The 15082-nt window shown below is 43.8% G+C and overlaps 1 protein-coding gene across 2 annotated transcripts in view; it reads right to left on the minus strand.

Moving 5' to 3' along the window:
* NRK (Nik related kinase) overlaps positions 1-15082 on the minus strand; it is a 106071-nt gene that overhangs the window by 61327 nt on the left and 29662 nt on the right. For both annotated transcript variants that reach the window (XM_074835176.1, XM_074835175.1), the window contains exons 3-6: positions 10542-10598; positions 2923-3048; positions 2081-2191; positions 188-278 (exon numbers count right to left, since the gene is read on the minus strand). In XM_074835176.1, the coding sequence (XP_074691277.1) occupies positions 188-278; positions 2081-2191; positions 2923-3048; positions 10542-10598 (385 nt within the window). The remainder of the gene's footprint in view (positions 1-187; positions 279-2080; positions 2192-2922; positions 3049-10541; positions 10599-15082) is intronic.

Consider the following 15082-nt stretch of genomic DNA (forward strand, 5'->3'; position numbering starts at 1 on the left):
GAGTGACATCCTTGCAGAACATGTCACATTTTCAGCTCTTTCTATATGACAGACACCTTATAAACACAAGCATTAATGCTACTTGACATATTTGTTGCTCTTAGGTTGCTGAAGGTTCTTTCCAAGACAAGATGGAAATCTTAAATTTTTACTAACAGGTTTCTAGCACACATTTAAGGAAACTTACCCAGTTTTACTTCTGCATTTTCTGTGAGAAGAACATTCTGTCCTTTAATATCTCGATGGATGACATGGTGAGCATGAAGATGTGCCAAGCCCTAAAACAAAACCAGACTTTCTTTATTCTTTCTGCCTATCATTATAATGAGCATTGCCTTTTTACACTTTTACCCTTCTCAGACTTATTCATAGGGCAAGTCATTTAGACATTATAAGCAATGTGAAGACCACAGTTTCAGGGAGGAGAGAGGACAGTCACCATGAGTTTGATTGTCGTCTTTACCCACAGGCCTGACAGTAGTGGAGCATCTCTGAAGTCAAGTGTGAAGAGAACAAGGTAGCAATATTTTAAACGTCTCTCTCAGAACCAAGGGATGCCTCCTTATACTATGTGTTGAAACCAAACAAAAGAGGGAAAAAGCAATGCATCATTCTCTGTATAAAGACCAGAGACAGCAGCTGGCTGGCCACAGTGTCTTAAATTCTGCATTCAGCAAAACCATGTTCAATGGTAAATGGACCATAGAAAGTTCAAAATACTGTGTTAGACCTCTTTTTGAATGCAGTGAATATTGTTTTCATTCAGCTAATACTTGCAATATTCTGTCTCCTCCTTTGTTCCGAAGTTGTCCATGGTTAAACTAGCATAGATATAAAGGTACACTGTGCAATAATACACTGTACTGAACCAGGGCATACTTCACTCAAAATGCTTAGCCACTGTAATATTAATGACTTCAAACAGAGCTTCCACCCAGCTTCTAAATTTTTCAGAAGGAAACTGTCAATCCACATGCAACTGAGTCCTTCTGTTTTGAAACAAGCATGACTAAATCCAATCTCTTGTCTGACACCAGCATGCTGCTACGGTTTTCAGTTGCATGAGCGTAAACCAAATGTTTTAACATCAATTGCTTTAATTGAGATATTCTAGCCACACAAATGAAGAGCAACTTGACCATACCATTAAGACTTTTTTTTCAGAAGAGCTCTCCCCACACTCTCCAGCTCTTACAATCTAATGCCAAATCCTTGTAAGATGGCCAATGTTCTCTACTGAGCATGCTCATCAACTCTTCTGCTCCAGAAGCAAAGATTTACCCCTATTCAAGCATTACTTTAGCACGCCATTTGAATTCCAGCTCCCAGAATACACATTTATCTTACCATTATTTAGAAAAGAAGTAAAACTCCATTACAAGGAAGACGGATCAGTAACTCTGTAATGGGTTTCGAATTTAGAATGACAGGTTCTAACATATTTTTTTTTCCAGGCTAGTTCACTAGATTACACTTGTGAATTGTTTTATCCTCTGTACTTTCCAGGAACAAAACAAAACAAAACAAAAAGCCCTAAGCCTGCATAGAATGAAACATAGCCCCAAGAATTGTCTTGAGGAATATTGCCCCTGCAGGGCCACCTTTAAGGTTTTGGAATGCTGTTTAGTGAACATTCCTTCTAATAGTGCAGAAAAGAGGCCCCTGAGTGTGTGCAGGTAAAGGAATTATGAAGAGAAAGATCTTACACAGCATGAACAGCTGAAGCAATGAGCAGTAAGATCTCCTGATGTGGAGGACAGACTTACTGAAAACAGAAAATTTATTTACTTTTCTAAATGCCCAGAATCTGGAAGCTTTCAGAAGATGGCTATTTGCCACAGGGAACAGGAATTTTCTGTTCTTCATACAGAAAATGGGATTAACTACAATAATATGGGATGTCAAGCAGCCATCATGCTGGCTCTTTGGGCTCTTCTGAACTCAACGACCACAGCCCATGAGCCCCACAGATCAAAACCTTTAAACAATAACGCTCATTAGTGACCTACGTTAGAGACCAAAGGCTTGGAAAGGCCTTTCTGTTGCGAATGAGCAACAAAGCTCTGTTGGCACAACTCACCCTGAGAACCTCTCTGCAGATGTATGCAATCCAGTCTTCTTTGAAACAGTTGCCTTTTGTCTTCTTTACCAGGTCAGTGACAGAGCCCGCACCACAGTACTCCATCACCAACTGCAGGAAGACACATGCAAAACACCTTTACCACAGCACTGACAGGGTGCCAGCAAAGACACCACACGCAAACACCCACTCCACCACAATCAAGGTGTGGCAAACTACACGCAACCTTCCCGGATGCCAAGTGACACAAAATCTCATTTCCTGAATCATGCACATTACCGAATAAATAAAAAACCTCAGTAGTGCTCCTCTCCTATTGCAGGTTATGGGTACTTTTTTTTTTTTTTTTTAAAGAAACTACAAAATCAGAAAAACAAGAGCTAATAGCACTGAAAAACATGGCAATTTTTTCAAAATTTGAAATTTCTCGTTTTGCTGCAGAGCTGCAAAAATCTTGCAGCCAAAAACATTGGAGGATTCATTTTTCTTTGCTTTATTGCCAATTCCTCCGTTCCCTTTTTAATTTCCCAACAGAAGAAAGGAGAGGAGGGGAAAAGGACAAGCTCTCTTTCACTTCCGTTAAAAAAAATAATAAAATTATAGAAATGTTTAATTTGGAAACAAAAAGCTTGAACAACAAATCAGAATGACAGCACAAGTCACATCCTCAAAGGAAATCAGGGGATTGAAGACATTTAGGGAGGAGCGATTTTTCTGTTTTATGTTATTCTTCGGAATAATGACTTCAGAGTTTCACTGAGACAGAGTCCAAGACAAGCATACTGGAGCTCCAAAGAAAGGAGCTGTAAATCTGATGAACAGAAATGACACTAAACACTTACCCAGAGCTGATCATCTTGGCCTGCAGGACTTTTCTTTACAAATGCACCATAATACGTAGCAATATTCCGGTGATGGGAGTACTTTTTTAGCATATTTATCTCTAGCTTGATTTCCTCCTCTTCATTCTGTAACAAAAGAGAGCAGAAGGCTCCTTAGCCCAGAGCTGCAGGGCAACCTCTGTCTTTGGAGGCTTTCAACATGCAGCTGGAACCAGCCCTGAGCAACCTGGTGTGATCCCATGGCTGGCCCTTCTTTGAGGGCCTTTTGAGGAGGTCGGACCAAAGACCTTCTGAGGCTCCCTCCAACCTGAATTATGCCGTGTTTAGAAGACTGCAACTGAAGGGCAGGCTCTTAAACCTACAACTGAATCACCCTGATCCATCGGACTAAAACAATGAATTGCTAGGGCTTAACCTAAAGAAAAAAAATGTCCCTATTTGGGCGTAACAATTGCATATTGTCCCCTCAGAGGGCTTGGACAGGACCTGTTACTCCCCCAGCTGCAGTCTCTGTATGCAGTAATTGAATCTTGGAGAAATTAACCAGATTCAAACAAAAATAAAACTATTCCTAACACTCCATTACTTAAATACTTGGAAAAGCATTTAGTGCACACATCAGCCAATTTGTCTTCCCAGTGCTGTGGAGGGTCTTGCTGGGAGGAAATCAAAGCCAAGAAGGAGGTGACTTGCCACAAATCAAACTCCAGAGCCAGCACAGGGTTAGGATCTGTTCCTTTGTTACAGTTGTGAGGCTACCCCACCTGGACCATGGAGTTTTTTCCCCCCTCCTAACATCATGTTATCTGGTGTGCTGGGGGCTAGCACACCCCTAGACATCTCCTGCCAGGCACTAGCCAGCTCTGCTTTCCCACTGTCTTTGTTTCAGTCTCTTCAGAGCAGACATTCTCTTCTGCCCAGTACAGCACCGTGCACAATAGGACAACTAACGGAAACACGAGTTTTAATAATTACATGAGAAGGAAATGCTGTTTTCCAGAGTGAACTGCCTGATCTGAAGATGTCCTCTCAGAGCTAGCCTGTTTGCTATGTTGCCACCAAGAGAAATGGTGCACAATACCCGGTGACATGCATGTAGATTTTGCTGTCCCATTTGCTTTAATAAGAAATGAGTGGTGCTGCAAGGTATTCTTGTATTGGTTAAAATGAATATGACAAAGTTGAAAATTAGTTTACCTTGCTGCAAAGCATCCCAGTCAGCACTTACTAGCTCAAGGGGAAAAAAAAAAAAAAAAAAAAAAGAGGCAGCAAGAACAGCTCAGACCCACAGGACATTCTTCTGCACTTTTCGACTGTTTTCCAGTAGCTTTGCCATTGAAGCATTCCTTTAACCATCACAACAGACTGCTTACAAAACCAGCTGCATTGTCCTTCCTACCTGTAGCAAAACGTTAAAGTCTGAGAGGCTGAAGCCAAATTCCCTCAAGCATATGCATATGACCAACCACACAAAAATAATTCGCAACAGAAGGGATCAATAAGTTTTCCCCAGTAACACCAATCCACAGGAGACATGTTACTAGACCAAAGCCTAATTGTCTTAAGCTTTAGGAAATAGGAAATGTAAAATAACTCCACTTGAAGGAAAATGAGCTATTTCAGGTTTCAGAACAGCCCCTTTGTCGAACACAGGCTCTCAAGCTGCGCATGTTACACTGGATAATTCATTTATCTTTTGGCTGCAATTAAGGAGAAAGGACAACCCTTAATCCTTGGCTTGATACAGTCCTGGATGTTGTACGACTTAATTAACAAGGGTAAGGAGGAGCCCGGTGCAGCACCTGGAGTCTCTAAGAGAAATCAGAGCTGACTCCCAGGCAGCATGCAGGAAATCTTCCCTCAGCAAGGTCCTATTTCTCTCTGCACATGGTCAGGGCACATTCAAAGGGAGCTGAGAACTTGTGCTGATGCTTGGAGGGGAACCAAGGTTCTACTCCCTTTGGGACTCCAAATAGTGCAAGTGAAAGGGTGGAAACAGGCAGGTGAGGAGAAGGAGGCAGAGAATGACATAGGAACCGCCATCCTGGAGCTGACCACAAGGGTCCTGTCACTGATAGGAGTTTCTGGTAACTGATCTCTAGGCAAGGAGGGCAGAAAGTGGGACAAACAGGGAGGACTCCTTTCCTCCCTCTGCTGTCCCTCCTGCCCACTCCTTCTGCTAGGACAACCAAACCGTGGAGGAGCAACATTAACTTTTGGTAAAGGCCTTCCCCAAATTACTTAATATCTCTTCAAATCTTAAGGTTTTGGGGTATTTTAACCCTGCCCATCTGCATGAACTTTGCACTGGTGGAGCCTGACTGAAAAGCTTCCTTGCTATGCCCTTAGCACCAGCCTGAAGCTTCCACAAAGTTCCCCTGGGGGAGCTGGCAGATCTCAACAACTTCCTCAGAGCTGTTGCCTCTTCAGCTCTTCTTCCTTTGCCCAAGTCATTTGCTGGATGTTGGAACTGCGCTGGCACAGCTCTTATCAGAGTACTTTCTATTCCTCTGCAATCTTGACTCCATGTTTTTAAAACAAAGATAAGCATATGCCTGTTTGTGAACACAGCTGGAATACCAGGTAGGCTCTTCCACATCCACTGGCAGAAGCAAAGAGTAAAGCACACATGTAATGCTCTTTTCCTGTTACCAGCAAGATGATCCAACCCCTGCGTTATCTCATGTCCTTATCTATATACCCAGAAGGCTGTAACCTGCTCCCTCCCTGCACCTGCCTCTTCTTCCCTCGCCCATAGAGGCAGTTACCTGTTCTCACACACTGCTATACGCTGCTCAGGTGCAGGATGAGTGCCTTGGGAAGACACTGATTAGACTAGACAGTGGGATTCCCTGCTGAGCCCTACCACTGCTGAGCAGAAACCCTCTGAGCCAAACCCTTGCATCCTCCAAACACACAAATGTGACTTCAAATATCAGTCAGTGGGTAAGGTAAAGGGCTATACAGGACAGCAGGTGGGCATTTCACAGACAAAAAGTACTCTGGCTTCCCAGTGCTTGAGTGTGTTCTGGAAAAATGACTCTATTTCACATGGAGAAACCAAGGCGGAAGGGTAAACGTGAGTGATTCTGTCCCATGGGCCACGTCTGAGGCTCTGCCAGGAACTGAACCTGGACTTGCTAAGTCTCAGTTCTACGTACATCCTTCAAACAAGGTGACTGGGGACAAAAGCACCCTCAACTTTTCAGTGCATGCACATGCTCAGGATTTCCACTTTCCACCACTCCTCTTGCCAGTGTTACCATCAGATCACAATCTCCCAGGGCTCTAGAAACCTGCTCATAAATCATGCTGCTTAAGAAAAGGAAACACGCTCACAGATGCGCAGGTGCAAAAAGCTGTTTGCTTTCACAAACCAATGCATTTCTGGGCACAGATGGCTGCATGCACAAAGATGACAGGTTCACGATCAAAGGCTACTTTTGAAGATGTGGGCCTATCTGCAATGACATTAGGAAGCAAAGAACTCGAAAGCACATGCCTCTGACCTCAAATGGAAACAAGATCAACGGCTGATAAATACTCTACCAAGAGACCCCTTAGTACTGGGGCAGTTCCAATGACAAGTTTCTTGTTTAAATATTATTTTGCAATATGGAAAGACTGAAAGCAAGGACAGACAGAGAATGACCTGCTGCAGAAATGCTCTTTGATCACCTGCACCGACAGCTGAAGAGAAAAGCAACAAGAATCCAATCTCTTTGCAAGCACTCTCTTGCTTGGCACTGTCAGATAACAGGAAGCAGAGCCTGCGTGGAGAAGCACATGAGCGCACATTGCCCTCAGCTCCCCTTCAACCATTTCAAAGGGCTCCCCCCGTAACACAACACTGCAGCACTTCCTGACAGATGTCCAGAGGATCCCGCAATGACCACAGCATCCTGCTGCCGCTCTTAAGAAACTGGCCCAGGGCTGCTCATGACAGCAAAAGGCAGATTTGCTCAGCTCTTGGTGTGCCCCAGATCTTAGAGCTGAACAATCACAGTTGGAGCTAGTCAGGGACTTTCTGATTAAATGATTTCTTGCTGGAAAAAAAACCCATAGATTTGGTGAAACAGAATCTTTTGGCAGAAATGTACTGGTTATGATGAAATGTTAGCTGAAAGACTTCTCAGGTTGGATTTTCTAGTGATGAAAACATGATGCTGGGGGAGAGAAACCCACTGCAAAATATCCCAGTAGAAAGGAAGTAGCTCAGACCCCTAGGATACGAGATACTGTTGTCAACCCTATCCTCTCCCAAGACAGACAACACTGACCTGTTACTGAGCAGGTTAGTGACCAAACCACCACCAACCTACACTGGCACGGGCTCTGTCAAACTCAGCCACTGGAACTGCCCCACTGTGAATGAGAGAGATCTACTGGAGGCTTGAACTGGGGAGTTCTCTAAGCAGGTACACAAATCACAAAGCCAATCCAGGCATTCAGCTTTTCTCCACTTATTTTGGAAATGGATGAAGGGAAAAAGACTGCATTTGTTTTGATTTTATTTTTTTATCTTCCTGTTTTCTACCACATGAAATTTTCACTCCCTAAGAAAACTGTTCCCTATGCAGCACTAATCAGATCATGCAACCACCCAAAGATGAAAATGGCCACGGGGGCTAGGAGCCTCCTGTCTCACTGAAGCAGTTTTACTATGACAGCTTTCATTTCTCACAAGCCAAACTCCATGTGAGATGTTGCTCTCAGGTGCCATTTATAGGCAGGACATTGGAGATGAGGATTTCAATATATTAAAGACTTTATTTAATGCCTCAAGCTAGCTTTTCAGGACCAAAGGATCAGAAAATAACTTACACCTGAGCAGACTAACAATGCCAGAGAAATACTGAATCCTTGACAGGCTCTGAATTTATGACACTGAAATTCTAGAGATTAAAAGGATTTCTATGTTACAGTTAGGACCCACTACTGCTGTGAGAGGCTTCAGTAACCAAATGCTATGAAGCAGAGAAAAGCTATTGCTATTTTACAGGAGAACTGAGCTTCAGAGACGCCCTAGACATGTACAGCATCAGCCTCAGCTGCACCCAAGCTCCTGCCTACTGCAGCTGCAGAGCAGGAACGCATTGGCTTCAACCATCCCATCCACTCTGCGCTACAAGAGACCAGCAGCACAGTCCCTGGCCAGACAGATCAGCTCAGGAGACCAGCAATAACCCCGTTTTCTTGCAGCCACGTGTCCCACCCCGAGTGCTCTGGGAATTTGCACTGAGGTGTCTGAAGGGCTCAGGACCGCAGCTGCCAGCCCCACCCTGCCGCTGCACACAGCCACCCACAGCCCGCTGCGCTCCGGGTTTACCATAACACACCGAGCTGTGAGATGTGGTGGCTGAGGAGAGGACAACCCCAGGGCAGAGCAGACAGCTGCTAATCACTCCTGCACTGGTCTCCCAACATCTCACAGAGGCACTGTCAAGGGCCTAGAGGGAACCAGTGACAAAGCAGAGGACTGCATCCAGGTCTGCCAGCCTCTGCCCTAGCAGTGGGAACACAGCCAGCCCCGCATTAAGAAAGTGGAAGTAACAGCAGAAAGCCTTGCACTCACCCTGCACCAAGGTCAGAAAGCAGAAACACTCAAGTACAGTTGAACTGGATTTGTTCAGGGTTTAGTGAGGAAAGAGCACCAGGGAAAACCCCTCCAGGTGGCTGCATCACTCAACTCTCAAACCGTCACAACTGCTTTCACATTAAGTGACTCAACATGAAAACATCATGACCTTTTATCATTGCCCCTCAAGCAATGGGACAAGTTCCCCAGTATGATGCCAGCTCTCTAGCCTGCAAGGAAGCAGTAAGTCAGACCTAAAGGGCTGGTTTTTGTTCCTAGAATCATGCAAGTCTATCAACTTGAATTCCCGAAGCTGGACCACAAGGTTGTCCTCCATTTAAATTTTGTTTCCAAGCATGCAGGCATTACTGGATGCTACAGTTTGTTGCTTACATAAAGGAGACTGTGTTATGTATAGCAAAGGGAAGGAAATCTTTCCAAGGTTCCCTTCCTGCAGTTTTTGCTTCAATTGTTTCATCAAGGAAGGGACTGTCACTGGTGTTAACATGACAGCACACAAGTGACATCTTTGGCCAGCCCTCACGCACTGTTGACTGACCCAGCAAAGCATGAAAGCAGCCCGTACAGAAGCTCCGGATCACTACTGAGTCCCTGTCAGGATCTGTCCCGTCAGCTCCTCTGTCAAAGGACAGAAGTACTCTGATCTTAGGAATGTGTCTGCAACCCAAACCTATCCCCTCTCCCTTCCAAAATCCAGCAGCCTCATGTTTGGTGACTACCATTTTTTAAGGCCAAAGCACCTGATGATATATGTACCTATAGAGCTAAAAGCAAAAATCCCACCAATCTAATGTAGTGCTCATTTAAAAAATGCACCCTCTGTGCACAGAGAACAGCACAACTGGCAATTCAACTACATGTGCATACAAGGGAACAGCCATAGCCAAACCAGCCCTTAGATATGCTTTGTAAAAGCATTACAGTAGCATCTAAGTTCAAAAAACCCCTGTGCAATTCAGACCACTTGCTGCTTAGGGCTGGATCCCTACACCATCAGCAGAGAGAACTGTCCTGGCCCTGCTCTATGTGACAGGGCCCACGCAGACACCAACTTGTTCTGCTGTCTTCCAAGACAATCAAACGACATATGAAAATGCAGGCAGGACTTGCTTGTGCTTGCCCAAAACACCACGCGTAGATGTACCACTGGCAGATTTGGCCTAGAGGACTTGGCCCTGTTTTCTATTTCAGGCAATAACCCTTCCACAAGATCGCAAGAGGACTCAAACATTATCTTGGCATTTGTACTCCACATCTACACTGCCAGAGTGACAGAATGGGGAGCTGGTCTTTAGCTTTGACTAGGTGCATCCCACCAAACCACAGACTTCCAGTAAACTCAAGAAGAGGAAGCAGGGAGTCTCCTCAATATTTCTGGGGCTCAGGCCAATATGGTCTCAGGGAGGCAAGCTGCTTTGCTTCTGGCTGCACTCTTAAAACAAGAAACAAAAATCAATACTTTTCAACACTTTTTCGACACCCTGTTCCAGCACTGACACCACTTTATAAATGTGAGCAGGGACAGTGTCAAATAAACTGTCTCCTCCTCTCATCTGTCAAATAACAATAAAGAAGTGCTACATTTGCATTTCTAACATGTTCCTGCTTGCTAGCTGTCAGGGTAGCTACTCTGAGGAATGGCTGGCACGCGAGGGGAGAGGATGTGATGAAACACAGCAGGGGCAGTGCAGAGCTACAGGAAATCTTTTACTTGCTATCTCTGGAAACAGATAATCAACTAGAAATAAGCAGGAAGAGAGTTCTCTTCTTTGTTATTATAGACCATCAAAATATATGGCAATGCATTCCCTTACTGCTTTGTCACCATTGGTCAGGTACAGTTGAAAAATCTGGGTGTATTAACACCTCTCAGCACTTTGTAAAACACAAACCGGTGCTCAGCAATCATAATTTATGCCACTGGATCATGTTTTATAAGCTATCTACCTTCTCGTGATCTGATTATTTATTTTTCCTTGCACCTTGATAACAACTTTTTTATTTTTGGTTTTGCACTCACCTCCGTAACATTCATCACTTTGATGGCTGCTAGCTGCCCAGTCTTAACGTGGCGACCCTGTTAAAATAACAGAAGACTGTAAGTAAAACGTGTATGCAAACTATGTATACAGTACCAACCGGGCTTGAGTACTTGCTTTTAATCATGTATCAACAACCTTTCAGTGATACAAAACTACCAAGATAAACTTTGGTGATATGGTATCAGACCCATACCCTTGCCATGCTCTAAAGCTGAGTTACTTTAGCAGGACTGAATTTCCCCCTTCAGCAGAAAGCAAGCGGCAATGCTGGGAGACCTCTGCTGTCAGAGCACAACACGGCATGAGCTTACGGGTCTCCATCCAACTGTTCAGCAGGCGTTGCTGCCTCCTCTTCTAGGAAATCTCAGCACAGGCCCAGGATGACCTAACCAGAGCAACCTTCTCGCCCTGCAGTCGTGGGCTGATGCGTGCTGGGGAAGCAAGGTGTTGGGCAGCTGGCGCTGTCCCCACCTTCCCACCCCACATGTTCTGGCTCACCTCAGGGTAAAGAGAAAACTCTGGGTTTCAGTACCTCAACCTAACAACTGGTATGTGACTGTCAAGAAACTAAAGCTGTGTGTACTTTCTTGCCCCCCCCCTTTTTTTTTCCCCAAAGGCTTTTCTGGTGAAATACATAGTTTTTAAAATTCTTACTGCAGCTGAGTTAATCGTATCTCAGCTACCTCCCAAAAAGCATGCAGAGGCTTTTTATTTAAAATGTAGTCTTCTATGGTGGTGGGGAGGAACTCTCCTGCAGCTCTGACTACACGTGTGCCTACATACATACACACACTTCACTAGTGACATACCCACACACCACAATCATTATTAAGCAACAGATAACTGGTAATTTTGGACTAGGTAAGTGGCTAGTTTTTGAAAACAAAGCTAGGAAAAGGGAGGTAATAGGCAATTAAGCTATTAAAAGAGCAAACTTGATACTGAGACTGACAAAATGTGGTTCACAAGAATGTATATTAGAAATGCAACCAGGAATCTTGCAGTAAATTGCACAGTTTCTTGGCCTGGTTAGATTAAGTTGCTCAACAGATGCCGTAGACACCGTGTTTTGCCATGATAACCAACACTAATCTCATACTGGAGGATAGTATCAAAAGATTTGTATGAACAGTGGATTGGCTACACGTCCTAACCCCTCACTTCCATCAAGTGCTCAGAAATGGGTTTGAAGCTCTGAGACTGCAATTTTGTTACTGAAATACTAGTGCCGGCAAAGCTGTACATCTAAATAACTAACTGACATCAGTTAAGTAAGCTATAAGAATTCAGGAAATCAAATCTGAAATGTTGCAGTTTGGAGACAAAATGATTTGCAGGTGCAATTTACACCTGCAAAATTAAAAGCTAGGTTGATGTCATTTTAAAACGCAGGCCCTATCTGCACAAAATTGCATACGAGTGTTATTCCTAAGACTAAGCAATTTTGCATCAAAGAAAAATGATTCCTCGTTCACAGGCGATATGTCACAGTCATGTTTTCTTTTACAGAAAAATAAATCCTGCTGAGTTTTTGTATATTTATAAGTGTCCTCTTTCCATGGAAGCGCTCCTGGGATTGCAAAGCTTTTTCTCATAAGCTAGGATGATAGGATTTATATATTATCACAGACCTCAGGAGGAAGACAAATGGGACACACCCTCACCAGGCCCATGATACACACACGCACTGTGGCCAAGTGCAGCCTGGCAATGACAAGTACTAGCCCAACAGATGCCGGTGTTTGGTCAGCATCCACTCCAGCTGACGTCAATTCCAGTTAGCAAGCTTCCTCTACACAGCCACAGCTCCTTTGTGGGAGGCCATTGTTTGCAAATGTTTCCAGGCATTGAATGTGTTGGCAATATAGCGAGAGAGGGCCTTCCACAAAATACAGTCATGCTAGACACGCTGGCACCCTGACTTAACTCCAAAGTTTGTCTGGAGTCAAGTACAGTGATAATTCCGTGTCTCAGGCCACTACACATAGCAGGCGACCAATCCACGGAAATGGTGAGTCTCTCCTGGGCTGCTGTACCTTCTGCAAAGGATGATGTCAAGAATCAACACTGATTTTCATGATTACAGTGAAGCATGGAGATGTGCTTCTTTACTGAAAAAATAAATCAATACTAGGTTAGCGTTGCACTTGATATTGAATGTTCATCAGAAGGGGGAAAGGTTTGGCATTCAGTTTTGATTTCAAAGCACCATATCTGGTCAGATTTTCCCTCTGTATAACAGATATCTATTATTTTGCAGCCACCGTTACTTCTGCTGCATGCAAACCTGCTGCTCTCACTCCCTTTTACCATTATAAATGAGAATGCCAAATCCCCCCAAAAAAGGTTTGAAAAATTAGCATTTATGGGAAAGAGAACAGTGAGCCCTTTTGTTTTGTGGGTCGTGATTCACCTCTGCACAACAAATGTGTCCCTGTTAACTGAGATGCACAACTCAATCCTGCTCCCGCATTTCTAAAGACTCCCATGTCTGCAACTAGGCTGATTCCTGGACAAGAGGAGCTTAGTCTGTGCAGAGGGCAGGATCATGCCCTGTGCCTTGTCTCAGTGCCCTATCTTACTCACACCACGCAGAGTTACTACTAGCCCGAGGGAAATACATAAGGTCGCATCCAACCATCCCTCCTCACAGGCTCACCTGCAGTAAATACTCTGTGACTGGGTGAAGCAGCCTGTACCTGGAAGTAAATTCTATTAACTACAAGCACTTCACACCCTTATGTTCTTTTAGAACCCTTTATCCTGGAACAAAACAGAGAGCGGTTCAATCCACCAGAGAATTCAAGCCCTTCTCAAGAGGTGAAAGGAAAGGAGCAGTAAAAACTTAATCCTGTTGGTTTGCTCTAATTCTCAACTCACAATAATTAATTTTCAACAAATGTTATCACACCTTTTGAAAAGAGTCTTCCATGTTTCTTGGTTGCGTTAAGCTGAAGAACTTAATCTTCCCCCACCAGCACAAGTTTGTGCAGGGTAATGCAGAGGGCTGCAGGTTAACCTCATGAAAAGGTGTAAACATATCTATATACTTACATCTGCCTTTCATCAATTATCTAAAAGGGATGAATTAGTTTAGAAGTGTATATATATAAAAAAAAAGAGTATTTTGGAGATTGTAGCTAAATATGTATCTACAGCTATATATCTATATAAAACCATTTTTATCATGAGATACTAATTTTACTGCCATCTTGGCAGATTTATTTTTGATTACAATTGTACATTTTCCCAAATAGAATTCATCCTTATTGTAGAGCAACACATCTCAAAAGTCTCTGCACCTGCTAATGTATGCAACAAACAATGTGGCAGAATTACACAGCACACTCCATCATTTCTCCTTAGTTCTGACATCATCCCAACATACACAAATAAAACCTTTCCCTTTAAATATTGACAAAGGAAAAGGTTCAGTCAGCGGAGAAAAAGTAATCACAGAACCCTGGAGACATCCTAAGTTTTATTCCTTCTCCCCAAAACTTCACTGTCTATTCAGTTAGTTGTGAAAAAGAGGGGCTGAAGCAAAGTCACCCAACAGCTCACCCAAACACCAGCAGTCCCTGTAAGCAGTGGTTGCACACTGGCACCCTACTGAACTCAGCATCACCCCCCAAAAAGTGAGAAAGACTCCATGTGAAGAGGGATGAAGCTTTCAGAGAACATGTGTGTTCATGGGGAGAAGAACCATTAATGCCCGTGCAGCTTATCTGAGCAGGGTAACCTGCTCTACATTAAACTTGCTTTAATGCACAGACTACAACTGTGCTGGCAGTTCAGAACAAAAATCACAGGTTTCTCTCCTTTACGTTGGTTTTGCAAACTGTTTCGAGTTCATTTTCCTTGACATCTCCAAAAGCAGTAAACATCCTGAACCCAGCCCTGGGCTTCTTGTTAAACACACTGAGACTAGTGCCTAAGTAAGAAAAGGTTTCAGGGCCTGGCCCCTTATTTTTTCCATTTATCAATAAATCTCAGAGGTTAGCCAGAGTTCATGGGAACTCACACATTGCTACTTCTGCTGAAGTCACAAGGTTGAGCATGTCTGAATTGTTTTGAGAAAGGTGGTGTTTTGATTTTTGTTTAAGGCTCCCAGGAGCAACGGGCTGTTTTAACTGTTTCCCAAGCAAAAGAGAGCAACAGATTCACTTCCTTTCAGTGATGAGACATGCAGAAGTTTGTCCTTTTTGATTTAATCCAAAACGAGAGGAAAAACAAGGGGCTTTGCCCTCCCAGCCCTCTGTGCAATCTGCTGCTGTCCACCCTCTCCAGATCATTAAAGGGAATCAGCCTGTTGCGATTCAAGATCCTCCACTGCACATTTCCCCAGAAACTGGGCAGAGGACTGGAATGGTCTGTGGGCCCGTTGCCCTAATAAAAGGTTTCATCTTTCACTCAAATTCTCAGTTTGAGAGCAGGTTTCAACTCTGGAGAATGCAGCCAAAACATCCAACAGCCATCTGCAAGTCACCCATATTCCTACCCAAGAATGCAGCATTAA

Source organism: Strix aluco, chromosome 10, assembly GCF_031877795.1.
Source record: "Strix aluco isolate bStrAlu1 chromosome 10, bStrAlu1.hap1, whole genome shotgun sequence".
Taxonomy (NCBI): Eukaryota; Metazoa; Chordata; class Aves; order Strigiformes; family Strigidae; genus Strix; species Strix aluco.